The sequence below is a fragment of the Phoenix dactylifera genome, chromosome 13 (genome assembly GCF_009389715.1).
Source record: "Phoenix dactylifera cultivar Barhee BC4 chromosome 13, palm_55x_up_171113_PBpolish2nd_filt_p, whole genome shotgun sequence".
NCBI lineage: Eukaryota > Viridiplantae > Streptophyta > Magnoliopsida > Arecales > Arecaceae > Phoenix > Phoenix dactylifera.
Window position 1 is genome coordinate 3,601,958 of NC_052404.1, and position 18,287 is coordinate 3,620,244.

The 18,287-nt window shown below is 39.7% G+C and overlaps 1 protein-coding gene across 1 annotated transcript; it reads left to right on the forward strand.

The window, feature by feature from the left end:
• Positions 1-1,540: 1,540 nt before the first annotated feature.
• LOC103724056 (condensin complex subunit 1) lies at positions 1,541-12,814 on the forward strand. The gene is made up of 17 exons (XM_039132821.1): positions 1,541-1,813; positions 1,920-2,251; positions 2,341-2,501; positions 2,590-3,727; positions 3,819-4,010; positions 6,112-6,753; positions 6,892-7,068; positions 7,213-7,280; positions 7,375-7,597; positions 7,687-7,786; positions 7,872-7,987; positions 8,064-8,121; positions 10,208-10,359; positions 10,532-10,721; positions 11,490-11,666; positions 11,750-11,846; positions 12,476-12,814. The coding sequence occupies exons 1-17, from the start codon at positions 1,681-1,683 to the stop codon at positions 12,480-12,482; spliced, it is 3,963 nt and encodes a 1,320-aa protein (XP_038988749.1). The 5' UTR covers positions 1,541-1,680; the 3' UTR covers positions 12,483-12,814.
• Positions 12,815-18,287: the final 5,473 nt, after the last annotated feature.

Sequence of the window (18,287 nt, forward strand, 5' to 3'; positions counted from 1 at the left end):
GGTCCCATGGAGCCGATATGGAGGGGGGCGGGCTTTCAAGCCTTCTGGGGTCCTTGATCGCTGACTAAGGAGGAGGAGGGTGCCAAGGAGCTTTGGGTAGAGCTGTAGAGATTAGAGAGGAAGGGGGAAATGCCGAAATGGGGAAATGAAAGAGGATGGGGAGTTGCCAAGTTGCGGACAACGACCACAGGAAAAAGCAAAAAAAAAACATTGTTTGCATCAAATTATAAACGGGTTAAACGGGTCAAACAACTAAAATATGTATCCGATCCAACTAATAAACGGGCTAAACGAGTCAACCTGCTTACGATCCGAACCTGTTTAGGCCAAATCCAAATCTGTTTATGGCGGATCGGGTCATATTTTGCCACCCCTAGCCGAATGAGGCCCGCATTCTCTGTCTTGTTAACTCTGACGTTCAACGGCATAAAGCTAGTGACCATCCTCGGATTATTGTCCTCCGTCCACTTGGACTTGAATAAGTCAAATAGATTCTGTCTTACCCCACTCTCCTACCCTATACCCAACCACATCTCTCAAAGATCGGATTATGTTTCTCTGCCTCCTGATGATGGTCGATCGATGAAAGAACCGAGTGTTAAACATGAGGAGGTTGGGAGGGTAGAATTTCACTTGTATGCCAGGGTATGCAAATGGAGAAATAGGAAGTTTTTCTTTTTAGTATTACAATTTTTCATGTTTGATGTAATTGAGATGGTAGAAGGAAGTGCTGGCACCATTTTCTCTCCAATGTGGGTGTGCACCTGATGTCTAAACTAGATACTAGTGGTAGTTGGTTCTACTATCTCGAGTTTTAAAAACTTTTATTATTGAAGTACCACCTTCTCAGAGAAGGGATAATTGGGGTTATGATCTATGCTACGAACTAAAGTAAGAAAAACTAGGAGAAGATAAAGCGACTGAATGTAAAGATAAAATAGATAAGCTGATAAATGTTTGATTAGCAAAGAATCTTTTCTTAAGATATGTATATATATATATATATATATATATATATATATATATATATAATATGTATATGTACACACATGCATATATATTTATATATGTGTGTGTGTGTGTCAACACATACATATATGGTTACGTTCGGGTTATATTTGATGTAACCCTTATAAAATTATATATATATATATATATATTTAATTAGATGATTGTATTCTACATCCATGATCTAAACTATTGGATATAATCTACTATTTTTAAATTATATCAAATAATCAAAAAATATTTATTCTTTTGTATTATTTAAATTATTTATTTTTTAACTCTTGAATATATAGGTTTGAAGTCTCTAAATTATATGATTTTTAGTATACAAGGAGCTTATAGATAGTAGATTATATCCAATAACTTGAATTATTTATATGGACTTTCTATCATCCAATTCAAAAAATATGTATATATAAAAGTTAAAGAGGTATAACTTAAACTTGAACCGGAGTAGAAGGGTGCGGCCCCCTTGGTCCGATTTGCAACTCGAAGATGGCCAAAATCTTGGAACTTCCCGCTTCCCCGATTATTTCATCCCCATTTCAAACCGAACACTCCCTTTTCCCTCTCCTCTCCACTACCCCAGAAATTTCCCCACAACCCTCCTCAATTCCCTCTCCCCTTCTCTTCCTCCTTCTTGCTCTCCTCTCTCTCTCTATCACTCTCCCCATGGCTCCGCCTTTCGTCTTCCCCTCCGACCTCAAAGACCTCGAAGAAGACTCCGACGAGCCCTCCCTCCGGGTTGAATCCCCCATCGACGTCGCCTCCCTCCGCCCCTCCGAACTCGAAGAGCTCGTCAAAGGTCAGCCCTCCTCCTCCTCCTCCTCCTCTCTCGATTCTTACCTCTCTCTCCAAAATCCCCCCTTTTCGGAACTAATTTTCGTTTAATTTGGTGTAAAAAAAAAAAGCTGTGGCCTTTGATCTCTCCGACAGAGAGCTCTTCTGCGTCGAGGAGCAGGACGTGTTCGACCGCGTCTACTCCCTGGTGAGGGGTTTCTCCCTCCTTACCCCTTCCTGTAAGTTCAACCTTGTCGAGACCCTCCGCTCCAACCTCAGCGTCCTCCTCCCCAACGTCGACTCCCTCTCTCGGGCCCCCCAGTCATCGTCGCCGGCCTCCGGCGGGACCTCAGTCACTCTCCGCATCGCCTCCCACCGCAATGCCCTCAAGATCTACACCTTCTTCCTCCTCACCATCGCCCTCGCTGAGGAGTCCGGCCACGACTCCAGTGGTAGCTCTAAGGTACATCTTGCTCCAAACCCTAATTAATGTATTTTGCACTCATTTGGTTAATTTTGGTGAAAAGAGTGGGATTTTCTGGGTGAAATAAGGTCGGTGCACTAGGGCGGAAGAAAAATGCGGCATATGCATGGAACTGGGAGATGCAGAGGGGTCGGATAATCAATTTGATTCCTAACTCTCTTGAGATCAACCTGTCACTGCTCTTTGGATCGAGTGATATCAATGAGAACTATCTCTCCTTTGTCTCAAAGTAAATATCCGTTCTTAAAGCCTTAAACTTTTTCACCCCCACTTCACCAAGCTTATTAATTTCGACAATAATTTGGCCATCGTTGCAGGTGTGCTGTCACCCTATACGAGAAACAGGCTGTGTTGAGGGATGCGGGCACAAGAGATGGACTTGGCCGAATAATAGGCACCATTGCAACCAAGCACCAGCGGACTGCACAAATGTGCGCATCAATCCAGCATTTGATCTACAAGTTTGACTTTGCGGTCCCTCACATTGCTGAAGCGGTTGCTGCAGCAGAGAGGAAGTATGGTGATGGGAGCCTTGCAGTAGCTCTTATCAGGGAGATTGGTAGGACAGACCCAAAGGACTATGTGAGGGATGGTGTTGGGGCAGAGAATGTTGGGAGATTTCTTGTTGATCTTGCTGACCATTCTCCAAAACTTATGTCAACCAATGTGGGGGTTTTGGTGCCTCATTTTGGTGGCGAGTCTTACAAGATTAGAAATGCTCTTGTTGGGGTTTTGGGCAAGCTGGTTGCAAAGGCTTATAAGGATGTGGAAGGTGATATGAGTTCAAAGTCTCTGCGGCTAAGGGGCAAGCAGGCTATGCTGGAGATTCTTCTAGAACGCTGCAGGGATGTCTCAGCATACACAAGGAGCCGGGTGCTCCAGGTGTGGACAGAATTGTGCGAGGAACATGCTGTTCCTATCGGTCTGTGGAATGAGGTGGCATCAGTTGCTTCTGGGAGATTGGAGGATAAGAGTGCGATGGTGAGGAAGTCAGCACTGAATCTGCTCATCACGATGCTGCAGCATAACCCATTTGGACCTCAGCTACGTGTTGTGGCTTTTGAAGCAACATTGGAAAAGTACAAAGAGAAATTGCGGGGACTGGAGCCTTCTGGCTCTTCTGAGGAAGTCCCTGATGGTGATGCTCTTCGTGGAGAGGCTGCCGCAGAGCAGGAGAGTGTTAGTGATAGTTGTTTGCCTTCTAGTGAAGAGCAGAAGGAGAAGGACGGAACTGTTCCAGATATTGGGAATTTGGAACAGATCAGGGCATTGGTGGCATCACTCGAGGCTGGTTTGCAGTTCTCGAAGTGCATTACTTCTCTGATGCCCACCCTGGTTCAGCTGCTAGCATCATCTTCTGTCACTGATGTGGAATACACAATCCTTCTGTTGATGAGGTGCAGACAGTTTCAGATCGATGGCTCCGAAGAATGCCTTCGGAAAATGTTGCCCCTGGTAAACCTTTATAGAATTTCCATATATGTAAAGAAGATATATACTGTGATTGATAGATGCTGGAATTGATGTACTTGTTGGATCTTTGTAGGTGTTCTCCCAGGACAAGTCTATATATGAAGCTGTGGAAAATGCATTCATCACTATATATATAAGAAAAAACCCAATGGAAACTGCAAGAAATTTGTTGAGCCTGGCGGTTGATTCTAGCATCGGAGATCTTGCAGCTTTGGAGTGTCTAATTGGTTCTTTGGTGTCTAAAGGGGAAATTTCTGCAAGCATGGTATGTACTCTTCTTGATTCCTTTGAGACTTGCTTGCTTGCTTGGTATTTGTCCAAAACAAATGCAATGCATATGAACTGAAAGCTCTTTTTTATAATAAAAATTATTTGTAATATTACTCATATGGATGCATGATCAATAAATGCATAAGTTAGTTACAAAATATCCTTTGCTTCAGCTTGGATTAGTGAGAGTGTTGGCCAAGTTAGACTGCATTGTTCCATGAATGGAGGTTTCTTTGAGTGCATTGATCACCATCTTTAGATATGAATTCAATTTTAACGGAGATATGTAATTACTCTCCATGTTGTTGATTTTCATTAAATTCGATCAAGGAAGTTGGCTGAGAAAAAGTAGATACTGAGGCAATGCAAATATCACAGCATTGTTCTACACACACACGCACATAGAGACAGACAGACACACACACACACACACACACACACACACACAGAGAGAGAGAGAGAGAGAGAGAGAGAGAGAGAGAGAGAGATGCTGCAAAAATCTCTCTGTTGAAATGTTGTTATCAGTTGCAAGTGCTTTTAGTTCTTGCTGAATGATGCAAATGCTGCATGGATTGGGTCTGTATTGTGATTTGCTACCATTGAAGAAGCAAAGAGGGGAGAACGAGGTCATTTGGAATGCAACAAAGGGAAAATATATAGGAGGCTACCAAGCAAAACCATTCAGCTAATTCATAATTCACCGTTTGCATTTGATGCTGTTAATGTACGCAGCTCAAGATGGCTAGGATCCTAACAAATTAGTTACTTTGGACTCTCTATCAAATCAGACTGATCCTTTGCTCTTCAAAGATAGGTGCAGCTTGAACTATTCTAATGTTCTAGAAAATGGTCTCATCTTTCTGCAATACTGTAAGCTAATTTATATCACCCATGGTGACATAAATAGGAAAAAGTTGTGACTTGAAGGTTGTAGGGCTTAAGTTCTTAGAGATTTGCCACATACATTTAAATGTGTATACATTGATCAGGTCACTCCCTGATGAAGGCACCATCATTATAAAACTTAAAAGTGCATGCTATCTCTTGCATCAGACTTCATTTTTCACTGGTTCTGTTGACATCTTATTGGTTCATTCAATTTTGCTGTATCAAGTCCAGTGGCAGTTTGTGTATTAAAAAGGCATATCCATGCCATCCAAGTTCTTAAAACTCATGGTATGACGAAGTCATTATCCCACAACCACCAAGCTGAAGTGCATTCTCATGCAGTGCTTGGTTATATGGCGTTCTTTTTCTACCAACAAATTTCTATCAGCTTCTGATGGACCAATGTGAACCAATAGTGTTGCTAGTGGGCGTGGTTCTTTTTGTTTGCAGGGGATATATAGTTAGGTCCTCCAAGCATTTGATCAGAAATCTGACCATATGATCTGAGTTTTCTTTGGATATGTATGTTTAAACTCTTATAACAATGACATGCATTTTTGAACTTTTGAACATCAAAACATTTGAGCTACTTTTTTTTCCTGAAAACCTTGGTGCCGAACTTTCTTTACTAATTTTGAAATATATTAGCTATGAAGTGATATCTGTCTCAAACTATATACGTTGATTGAAACTAACCATGTTTGCTTGTTGTGTGAAACTCTAATAGAAAGTAACTTGCTAGTGTTTTTGTGTAAGTTTAGTAAATTGCATCTCTCCCCTGCCTGACTTTCAAGTTCTGGTGCCAATAACAATATTCTGGAGTACCTTTTACAAAGCTTAAAAATGACAATATTTGAACTTTTCCATGTTTAACCATAGTTAAGCACACTATGGCTTACCATAATGGCTAACAATACTTGAATATGTCTAATCATATATATGCTTAAGTCAACATTGGGCACTGCCTCTTTAGCTTGTTTTCTTGCATGATGCAAGCATGAATAGTAAAATACTTATTGCTCTGGACATCAAATACCTTTTGTTCTCTATCTGATAACTTGCGCTTATCCATATGGTGCATTTAGATGCACGTGATCTCATAGCCTGATGAATATTGCACTGTAAATGCTGAAAATGTATAATATTTGTTTCCTACTGTGTTGTAAGGAAGAGATTATCTTACAAAAATATTCTCACGTTCTCTCTAGATATCAGCTTTATGGGATCTCTTTAACTTCAATGTCAGCGGAGTAGTGGCAGCACAAAGCCGTGGAGCCTTGTCAATTCTTTGTATGGCTGCCAAATCATCTCCAAGCATTCTGGGTTCTCACTTGCAAGATATTATTGATATTGGTTTTGGACGCTGGGCTAAGGAAGAGCCTTTGCTTGCAAGAACTGCATGTGTTGCGCTTGAAAGATTGTCTGAAGAAGATAAGGAAAAACTAAGAAACATTGGCAGTAGGATTTTTGGTATTTTACATAGCTTAGTAACTGGTTTCTGGCTTCCAGAGAACATTTGGTATGCTGCTGCTGACAAAGCCATAAGTACCATATATTCGATACATCCAACACCCGAAACCTTTGCTGCTGATTTGGTGAAAAAGTCTCTCAGTTCTGTATTCAGTGGTACTGAAAGAGATGAAGAACCCAACGACACGGATAATGATAGCATGAACTTCCTTTTCAGAGTGCCAGCAGCAAAGCTTGGCAGATTTCTTTTTATTATAAGCCATATTGCACTAAATCATCTGGTTTATATTGAGTCCTGTGTTAGGAAGATTCAGAAACAGAAATCAAAGAAAGAAAAGTCAAAACATGAATCTCAGGCTGGCTCTGCAGAAGAAGCTGCTGTAAGTTTTCATTTGACAGGGCTACTTTATTGTTCAGTTCTTTCTTTGGCAACATTTCCCCCCCAAAACTATATGTTTTCTATTAGGATCAGGTGTACTTGCATTGTTTATGAAAGCTAAAAAAAACATGGTTGACAGGTGCAAGGTATAAATGCTGAACTGGGCCTTAGTGCATCTGAAGATGCAATAATTGATTCACTTTCTGCAAGGGCCGAGAAGGAAATTGTTTCTAGTGGTTCTGTTGAAAAAAACCTCCTTGGATATTGTGCACCCTTTGTCTCCAAGCTTTGTAGAAATTTTAGTTTGATGCAAAAGGTGACAAGGTTCTGAGTTCTTTGTAAATGAGCTTTTTTTGTAATTTGTCTGTTTATCTTTTATTTAGTTAATTAATCATTATACATTTTGCTATTTTGATCAGTCTTCCGAACTCAATAGGTGTCCTTTGTTTCTATTTTGCAGTTTCCAGAGCTGCAGGCTTCAGCAATGCTTGCTCTATGTAGATTTATGATTATTGATACGGATTTTTGGTGAGAAATGTGCACTCAATGCTATATATATTTGTTTTTATTTTTTAAAAAGAATCTAATGAACACATAAAAAGGTCAATTATATGAATTTCAGTGAAGCAAATCTTCAGCTTCTGTTCACTGTTGTGGAGAATGCACCATCAGAAACTGTTCGTTCGAACTGCACAGTGGCTCTTGGTGACCTTGCAGTTCGTTTTCCTAACCTCTTAGAACCTTGGACAGAGCATATGTATGCTCGTTTACGAGATCCTTCAGTATCTGTAAGGAAAAATGCTGTTCTAGTGCTTTCTCATCTCATACTGAACGACATGATGAAGGTGTGGTAGATTGCCTATAGCCTCATTAGTTTATTTTTTTATATCATCATCAGCATGGTATCACAATTGTTCAAGAATCTTTTGATCAGGTGAAGGGTTACATAAATGAAATGGCCGTGAGGATAGAAGATGAGGATGAAAGGATTTCAAGTCTTGCCAAACTTTTCTTTCATGAGTTGTCAAAGAAGGGTACCATTTTGATGCTTGGATAGTCGTTTTGACAGATAACTGTGCCATACTTTGTCTCATATTCAAGTGCTTTTTATTCTTGCAGGGAGCAATCCTATTTATAATTTACTTCCAGATATCCTTGGCAGATTGTGCAATCAAAATCTCAAGGAAGAGGCCTTTTGCAACATCATGCAATTTCTAATACATTCTATTAAGAAGGTATTGGCGGCTTCCCTTTGTTGCAGATCCTTATTTCTCCTTGTAATTCAACTCTTGATTTCCTGACTGTCTTTAGGACAAACAAATGGAAGCTCTTGTTGAAAAGCTTTGCAATAGGTTCAGTGGAGTCACTGGTATGCTTCTTGACAGTATCTGTGTATGGAATCCCCATTCTGTTCTTTTCTTTGCTTGTTTTCTTCATCATTACTTCTCTTTCTTTGGTGCTCATTGTTTTAATTGGCAAGGCTCTTGCCATCTCTTGAAACTGCTCCATATACTTATCTGTGATAAATCTAAGTTTTTATTCATCATCTCTAAACTAATAGTACATCACATTACCGATTAAACTTTGGATTCTATGATTTTAGGTTTTGATTATTGCAAGTAAGGAATTTTCTGTTGGGAATGTTCACTTTATGGGTTCCAGATATCTTTTCAAGGAATAAATTGAAGGTTTAGATACAAATTTTAGGGCTCAGGCATGATGGGTTGTTTAAGATTTGTACTGAATTTAAAGTTCGATATGCATATGCATTTTTTTCTTGAACGGACATATAGTGAGATGATCTGATGTTCAGATTCTTATGACTGTTTTTCCACAAATATTGAATTGAGTTTGTTTTATGTTATGTTGTTTTATTCAATTTAATGGACTTAATTGTAGGTTCCATAACTGCACATGCTACATGTGGGAGAAATGGAATATCATTTGATTGGTTCTATGTATCCGGTGATGGGAGCACAAGGTTCTTATTGTGCACATATATTCAGCAACCGAACTTGTTATAAGCGAAGAGATGTAGCTAGGGTTCCCCAACATCAACTTCAAGAGATGGATAACAGGCAGCAAAATCTTACTGTAGCCTGTGCAGAAAAGTAGAAACTTCATACCTGCCAATCCATAGTTGTTAGATTGCCTGATACCTAAGCAATTGCCTTGTTGAAAAGGGTTGGGTTGCCTTAATTAGTTGTCTACAATTTTTGATTAGATTTAGATATTGAGTTAGAGGAATAATGTATCAATACATTAGGAATAGGATTCATTTGTTACCGAAGTTGATTTTGTTAGTGCTCATGAAACGATTTTGGAGGAAGAAAAACTTATTCCATTTATTGCTGGAGTCTCTACTGACAAAGCTGATGACAGATTATCGGGATGTCCTGTGACAGTCAGGAATGGTTCTGACTGTCATCATTGGCCTCATTTCCTCTGTATAATCTGTGTATTGGGGTCATGATTACTTTTGTTGTGTCTTTAACTCTATGTGCTATCTTGTGGAATATGCATTATGTTTCCATACATCTACTTATAGTGACTCTTACCCTTTTATAATGTGATTTTCTAGTTGTTCTCACCTTTTGGAGGGAGGGTGGGCTATAGTTTGCCAACATAAGATGTCTGGTGATGATCCTATGTATCTAGGAGTGATTATTAGTGCTACTAGACTTGTGTTAATTATTTAAACACAACTTGCTAATATGCTCATTTAGTGCTGGACTTCAATAATTGTGTGGGAGTGAAAGGACATCTGCTCCATCACCTTATAGCCAATAATAAAAAAAAGGCATGGATGATAATGAGGATAGAACAATATCTATGCAGTGTCCAGCAATAAATCATACTAATTCCAATATACAACCCATGCTAGTGATTGAAAGACTGGTCTTGGTTTGACCACTTAATATGCTGTTCATTTATCTGCTTAAATCAGCCATTGCAAAATTCTTTCAATTTGATTTCACAACCTTAACTTGAGAGCTAACCTGCATTAGCATATCATTTTAACAATAAGTAAAAGAAAATCTTTTGGATATGGAACAGAAAATATGAAATTTAGAGAAAATATTGGATGATTAAAGAAAAAGTATGGACATGTATTATTTAGCGGTGATAAATTAGAACATTTAGAAGGGTTTTTTTTTGCTTTGATTATCACTATTGACGAGGAAATTTTATCCTTTTGGAGCTGATGTAACAAACTACGCGAGCCTCCCGATGAAGCCAACAGAAATCCTATCCGAATACTAAAAATAAAAGGCAATTCCTTCCAGTTTTTATGTTATTTTAGGTGAATATGATTGGATTACAGCGTGTGAATTTATCAATTTAAGTTCCCTTAGTTTCCGCATCAATCACTCAAGTTCCTTCATCAGCTCCTAGTCATTCATGTTATTTGTGAAGAATTGATCTGGCTGTCTTCTAATATGTTTGCGATGCAGATATTAGAGAGTGGGAGTGCATTGCTTATTGCCTTTCTCAGTTAACATTCAGCGAGAAGGGCATCAAAAAACTTATGGAGTCCTTCAAAGCTTATGAGCATGTTTTATGTGAAGATTCTGTGATGGATCACTTTAGGAGCATAATCAGCAAGGTTCTTTAGTACTCACTACACACTACTGTGTCTACATGGTTTACTTATCTATAGAAGTAGGACATTTGGAAAAAAGATACTTTGCTGCTGACAGGAACCTTCATATATTATTCCAGTTGAAAGTGTTGACTTGCTATTACTTTGACCTATCATCTTTGTTGTTTCAAAACAGTGCAAAAAGTTTGCAAAACCAGAGCTCAAAGCTTTCATCGAGGAATTTGAGGAGAAGCTCAATAAGATCCATATGGAGAGAAAGGAACAAGAAATCACTGCTAGAAATGCCCAGGACCATCAAAGGAGGATTGGTAGTCTTGAAAGCCTCCTGATGACTAAAAAAGATGTTGATAAACATACTGCTGAAGGTAATCAGTTTCAAATACGCTCTTTAACTGAACCTTTTTCCTCCCTGCAACAATTGACATTATGTTGCATTCATTTCTGCAACATATTCCTCTTATTCGTTGCCTATATTTCTTTGACTTTTGAAACTTAACTATGAAAGAATTCTGGTGGCCAAGAATCACACTCATGGCTGAACCACTGAGCAAATTACTAGTGTGCTAATTAACTGAGTAACAAGGTAATAAAAATATTATACATCATTCCCTGAAGCTTCATATTGAGATGAGCATAATAAAACTGGTCTTTTGTGTTGGAAGTATCATGATATGCTGTACCATACCGAACCGGACGGTACCGAACATACCATACTATACCGGTTCGGTACCGGTACCGGTATAGGTGGCGTACCGTCTCTCAGTATGCCAAAAAAATCTCTGTACCATACCGTACCGACACTATACTAGCGTGGCACCTGTATGGGGTCCGGTATCGGTACGACGAACTTTGGTTGGAACTACTTGATCTTTTATATTGGAGAGGCAATCTTGATGGACAAAAAGAGGAGACTGGAGGCACTTCTGACTTAGAAGAATTGGCCCAAAATTATGGGTGAATCATGATTCACAAAGCTGGTTTCAGACAAATGGATAAGGTATCGTTGGGTAATACTGTATGCATGTGTAATTATTTGGCAAAATTGTGTATTCCTTTGATCAACATATTCTTAAATTGCATTCTTTTGTTCCTCTAAATTTTACTCCCATGTATGAGTAACCTTTTGCTAGCAGATGGAGCTGGTGAAGTGATCGACCCTTCAGTGGAGGGCAAAAATGTTAAAACGAGGGACATTTTGCCTGAAATGAATGGCACAAAGTCAGAAGAAAGTGGGGTTTCAAGTGTTGTGACTGAGGGTGATGAAGATGGTCTGGAGGTTCAGTCGCCATTACCAAAAACTTCTCGCAGAGGTGATTCAGAGTTCTCCATAAATAACTTGATATCTTAAAACTCATGAGTTCTGGAAAAGTTACCAGTTTGCAGCTGCTTGCAGGCATCTCTAAGTCCAAGATGAAGAAAGGTAAAGGGTCGTCTATGCAAGATCAAATAGATGGTGGTTCTCTGAGACGTTATGCCCGCTCAAGCCAAAGGTTGTTTTCTTTTCTTGCTCTTATTCCCTTCTTGCTATCGGGTCTGGGTACATAAAACTTGCCAATGCCTCCACATGCTAAAAGATACCTTGAAAGATGTAGAGTTAAGAGATCAGTGAACTTCCTTTTTGTTTTGCTATCTAAGTGCATGCATTCTGTCATGTCCAACCAAGAAGTAGCGTCCTGGGTCACTATCCTATGCTTCTGAATTGTAGGTATGCTCACAACTTCATTGGTCATGTCCAACAGAGAACTAGCATCCTGGGTCACTATCCTATGCTTCTAAATTGTAGGTCACCATCTTTTCTCCCTCCAGGTTCCAGTGCCTAATTTCCTGCTTTTTTGTCATTTCTAAGTAGCTGATCATATTTGTCTCTCTAGTTGCACACCAAGTTATGGTACGTTGATATTTTATGTTTGATGAATTTGGTTTTCATCCTGCTGGCTTTGTAATATAATGGGTTTTAGAATATGCTTGTAGTAAAGGGTTTTATGATTACCCTGTTTTCCCTTCTAGTTGATGGCTTCACTGATTCTTTGTGACAACCTTATTTCCATCAGACATCACTTCGTTGCTTCATGTTTGGCAGAAAATAACTTGCATCTTTAACTATGAATATAATGTACAGGTTGTGAAGAAGCATCACATTGTAATTCCCAGAAACCTCCAAGTTGCTTTGCAAAGATGAGTGTTTTCACAATGTGGGGTTCTGGAGCTTGTGTAAGATGAACTTGTAAAGTGTCATTTGTGGAGCAAACCATTATTAACACTAATCTCTTGTAAAAGGAAACTGCAGTTATGTAAAAGCTTCTCCATATAGTGGAATGAAACGAAGGTTCTGACTCGCATTAGAAGGTTCATCTTTTCTATATTACAACTCATGTAAAAGAAGAGATGACTGAAAAAAGGCTTGCTAGACACAAGAGCTAATGATATTAATGCAGTTTTACAAGATTCTTGTGACCAATTTGGAGAAAAGCAGAAAAATGCCATGAAGATATCCATCAAGAAAGAATGGAGAGATCCAGCTGGAGTGAGTTGGGTTTGTTTCTTGGGGATCCTTTCTTTGGGTGCAAGGTATTTCCAATCATTCTTACTTGAAGTAAGCTTAGTGCCGTGTGCTATCTGTCGGCCCTTCAGGACAACTGAATCTCTCCATTGACAGTGGATGCCATATCATACATACAATGACCAAAATTATTGTTCACAATAAAGTTGTTATTCTGATGTTTCAGATAAATAAACATGATTTTGCATTCACTGATGGAATTGTTATTCTGATGTGATTCATTGAAATAAAAACATCATGTTTTACAAATAGTGAAGTTAACTAGATACACCATCAATCTCTTCTTGTTCGCTGTCCCTTTTGAATCACCTTTGAGCAATTCACACCTATTCATTGCCACAAATGCATGCAATAGCATCATGCTTGCATTAACTCAAAAGACCAATATCACCTTAACGTGGAGCCTTGATACAGGTAACATATTGGTGCTTCTTAAAATTGCTTCAGAATGGTGTTGGTTCGCCCCTTTTCGGCTCCTATCTTTGAATGGATCTACCAATTGCTATCTCATTGGTCGATTTTTACAGGAGCTGGATAGCCATTGAAACATCCAAGGTGATGATGAGCATGCAGACCAACAATTTAGGTCCTACCATGACCTACAACCTGCGAGCATCAGATGACACACATATAGTGAAAACTAAATTGAATCTGATCTACGTACCTTAGAAATGATGAGAATTTTTTCTCTCTCTTGGCATCTCTAATTATTTATCTGTGATATTCAACAAATTCAGAAAAAAGTTGCTCTTTGTCATCATCAAGCTTTCACAGTCCTAATTTAGAGCACAACCATGGTATCTTAATTCGATACAGCACCCAGAAGATAGCATGACAGAGAAAACAGGGAGCTCCGTAAAATCACTCTGCAGTGAACTCTCAATCCCAAAGAAGCGCACAAAAGAGTGCAAACACTGCAGCACTTCCGAGCATGGTTTGTACAATGTATCTGATTTCCAATAATCCTGGAACCTGCATACATGCAGTCACTAAATCGAATTACTCATGGGGAAAATCTATCTAAAACAGTAGATGTCATAAACTCCAATCAACATGTGGAATTTACATTATGAAATATAATCCAGAAGAAAAAACGGAGAAAAGTGCATTAGCATGAGCCACACTCTCCCAAAAAAAAAATGCAGTAGAGAGAATTGGACCAACACAGATTGTTATTGAAAGTTTAGTTGGGTTATATCAGAATCAATAGCTCCAGTGAGATTTATATGCATCAACATGCATACAAGCACATATTTATGCACCATTAAAAGTGAAAACACATTCTACAACACTAAAAATGAATTTGAAACCATTGGTTTAGCATGTTTCTGTCACGCCCCCAACTCGAGATCGCGAGCCAGGGGTCGTGGCAACCGTTGTATATCCATAACAAACTCTTTCTACAAGCATGGTAAGCATGTAAGGCATCTCATCATGATATTATAAAGGAAACAGCAGAATAAATTTAAATAAGCAATGTTTAGACTTAAAATTAAGTAACTAAAAATGAATTTGAAACCATTGGTTTAGCATGTTTCCTTTTCGCCCTTCGATTTTGTTAAAAAAACAGGGAAAAGAACAAAAAAATAGATCATAGTAAGGTTTCTATGGTTCAAAAACTATCCATGTGGTGATGAATCCAGACATCTTTATTGTACAGAAAGACAATCCTTAGCTTTCTCATCTGTGATAGGTTGACATCATTTTACAAGATACTTCTTCTTGCATGTTTGTCCTCAAACTTTACTCGAATTTATGTGTCCTTGTTACTGCTCGCATTCCAGGGGACGATGTAATCAAAAGTCACTTGAACCAAGGATCCTATGATTCATAAGATATCAGTCTGATGATGAAAAGATTGTCCTTAATTTCTCTTTCTACAGTATGCTACATATTGTTTTCTGAAATACCTCTTGTATGTTTTTCATGGGTCAAACCTCACTCAAAGTCATGGATCACACAAATCTTTAGATCATCAGCTTAAATCTTGGTTCCATTCTCTTCTCCTTTTTTTGTATATACCAAGCTTAATGATGGTATGGTCATTTCCCATGTTTTTCTTGTTCCAAATACACATTTAGATGACAAACTACAGCAGGATCCCAGAATGAATAATGACCTCCAAGTGCAACATGCCATGTACTGTGATGCATCAAAAAGGGGAATAGCTTCCTGACAATTTGCTTGCTTCCTTTCCTTTCCCCTACTTACATTCCACTATAATTTCTCCAGTACTGTAATCATAGATTCCAATGTCAAGTGCAAGCAATATACTAATAGTTGAAGCAATAACATTTAATAGCAATAAAACATTTAATCTGTTTGAATTCAAGGCTCAATCAGATGGAGGACTGGAAAATGGAAGCTGACCACAAAATGGGTCACCTTTTGTTGGAAACAAAAAGCATAATAAATGTCTGTGTGCTTCACTTTGAATAATCTCTATATCATTTTCACCAGTCATCAAGGTATATATTGCTCTTCCACTGCTTGAAAGATCTCCTAATCCAGGTTTAATGAACTCTCTCGAGAATGATTAGATCATCCGACTATTTTACAAGGTATTCTCCTAAGCCTAGGCACACTTATAGTTATACACTTGGGGTTCAGTAATCCAAATAACCTCTATACGTAGATAGCTGCCTGTAAAGTGCTCAAGATCTGCCCAACCAACGGAAGCCAAGGAAGATTAGATTTGGATCATCCATTGCTGCACATTGTGTGAGGACCCGTGCAGGCGTGTGTTTAGTCCCACATCGGTTATTCGCTGGGTAGATCTTGGGTACTTATACAGGATCAAGGACCCAAACAATACCTTCCGGCTAGCCATTTTGGATGAGGTTCTGAGTTGTTACAAATGGTATCAGAGCCGAGGACGGCTCTTGTCCGATGGTGGAAAGGGTGTGAGGCCTAATAGTCCCACATCGGAAAGACTCGTTCTAGAGCCTGGGCATATGAGGCGGGTGTCTCCTAATCCTGCAGACACATTTTGGGTGGAAAACAAAACCGGGGAGGGGTGAAGGATGCTTGCGTGAAGCCCCAGAATCGGACAATATCTGACAGGGGAGCCCCGTGTTCCCCCCTCATGTGGCCCCCACGTGGGCACTAGGTGCCTCACGTGACTCGCAGAGGCGGGGGCGTGACATTTGGTATCAGAGCGGACCCGGCCTATAACTTATGTGGACTAGGGGACACTGTAGCACGGATCCATTGGGGTTGACCACAGACCGATCGTGGTGTTTGTGATTAGATTTGAATAGGTTTGAACCCTTAGCCTGACGAGGACGTCAGAGCTTGAACGGGGAGAGTATGTGAGGACCCATGCGGGCGTGTGTTTAGTCCCACATCGGTTATTCGCTGGGTAGATCTTGGGTACTTATACAGGATCAAGGAACCCAAACAATACCTTCCGGCTAGCCATTTTGGATGAGGTTCTGGGTTGTTACAAATGGTATCAGAGCCGAGGACGGCTCTTGTCCGATGGTGGGAAGGGTGTGAGGCCTAATAGTCCCACATCGGAAAGACTCGTTCTAGAGCCTAGGCATATGAGGCGGGTGTCTCCTAATCCTGCAGACGTGTATCTGGCAGGGGAGCCCCGTGTTCCCCCCTCATGTGGCCCCCACGTGGGCACTAGGTACCTCACGTGCCTCGCAGAGGCGGGGGCGTGATATTTGGTATCAGAGCGGACCCGGCCTATAACTTATGTGGACTAGGGGACACTGTAGCACGGATCCATTGGGGTTGACCACGGACCGATCGTGGTGTTTGTGATTAGATTTGAATGGGTTTGAAGTCTTAGCCTGACGAGGACGTCAGAGCTTGAACGGGGGGAGTATGTGAGGACCCATGCGGGCGTGTGTTTAGTCCCACATCGGTTATTCGCTGGGTAGATCTTGGGTACTTATACAGGATCAAGGAACCCAAAGCCATTTTGGATGAGGTCCTGGGTTGTTACACAATGAGCAGCGGAGAAGCTGGATTAGGGTATTAGGCATGCCTGGCCTTGTTCCTCCCCAAGCATCGAGTTACAACTTAGGAGTTACCAATAACTCTTTGAGTAGTTATTTTCAATTATATTGATTACTAATCTATGAGGATCCGTGTAGGCGTGTGTTTAGCCCCACATTGGCTATGCGTCGGGTAGATCCTGGATACTTATATAAGACCAAAGAACCTAAATAATACCTTCCGGCTAGCTTTTTTAGGTGAAATTCTGGATTGTTACAAAATGGAATCAGAGAGGATCCAACCTATGACCTATGTGGACTAAGGGTTACTGCAACATAGGCCCATTAGGACCGACCATAGGTCGATTGTGGTCTTATGATTAGATTTGAATGGATTTGAGTCATTAGATTGGTAAGGATGCTAAGGCTTAAATGAGAGGAGTATGTAAGGATCTGTGCGGGCGTAGATTCAGTCCTACATCGACTATACATTGGATAGATCTTGGGTATTTATTCTAGAATAATTTTATAGAAATACGATGGAGATGCCTCGGCGACGATTTCAATGCTAGACCTCTCTCAAGTGGAGAGAGATGCGAGCTAGAACTAGAGAAGCTCTAACTACTTATCCTATTTTGAAACTTTGTGAATAATAAATATGAAGCAAATTCTAGTATAATATCTTTTTATCCCCTACTAATACACAAGTTCTAAAAACTTTAAGCATGTTGATTTGTGTAAGTGTATAAATGCCATACATTACTGGTACTCAAAACTAAGTTATCAGAAGAAATGGTGCTTAAGTTTTATTTTTCACCAACCTACCAATGCATGCATTATAAATAGAAGGGGTGGGGGTGGGGAGGGGGAGGATAACACTGATCTAACTATTCAGAATCATTCAGCAAAAGATAGGTGGAATGACAAATTTGTCTTTTAAGATCTAACCTTATACTTGATGTTTTAAGTGTCTTGTGCCACTACCATATTTTGTTGTGAGATATCTATGCTTGTCTGCTTGACGTCTACTAGAATATGCAGGTACCCATTCCTCCTAATTGTTGATGTCAGGCCATGATCTAGTTGTAGCACAACTAATATAGATTAGCATTCCAAACTTTGGTCTTACTTGAGCCATCTCTCACACTATCAAAATCTCTATTCTTATAATACAGGCTTGAGGTTCGAAGCTATCTTCCTCGGTTTTTGGATTGATTTTTGCTCCATGTCATAAGTTCGAGTCTTCCAATAATCGCTCTGTATGAAAAAATACTATAGATTAGGACCGTCTCTAATTTGCTCCTCCAATGATGATCGAGGATCCCGATTTCTTAGGATCATAACTACATAATGCTTTTTTTTTTTATTCATTCCATGGTGAAGATTATTGATACCATCCATGCATCGGAATCTTCTATATGCAC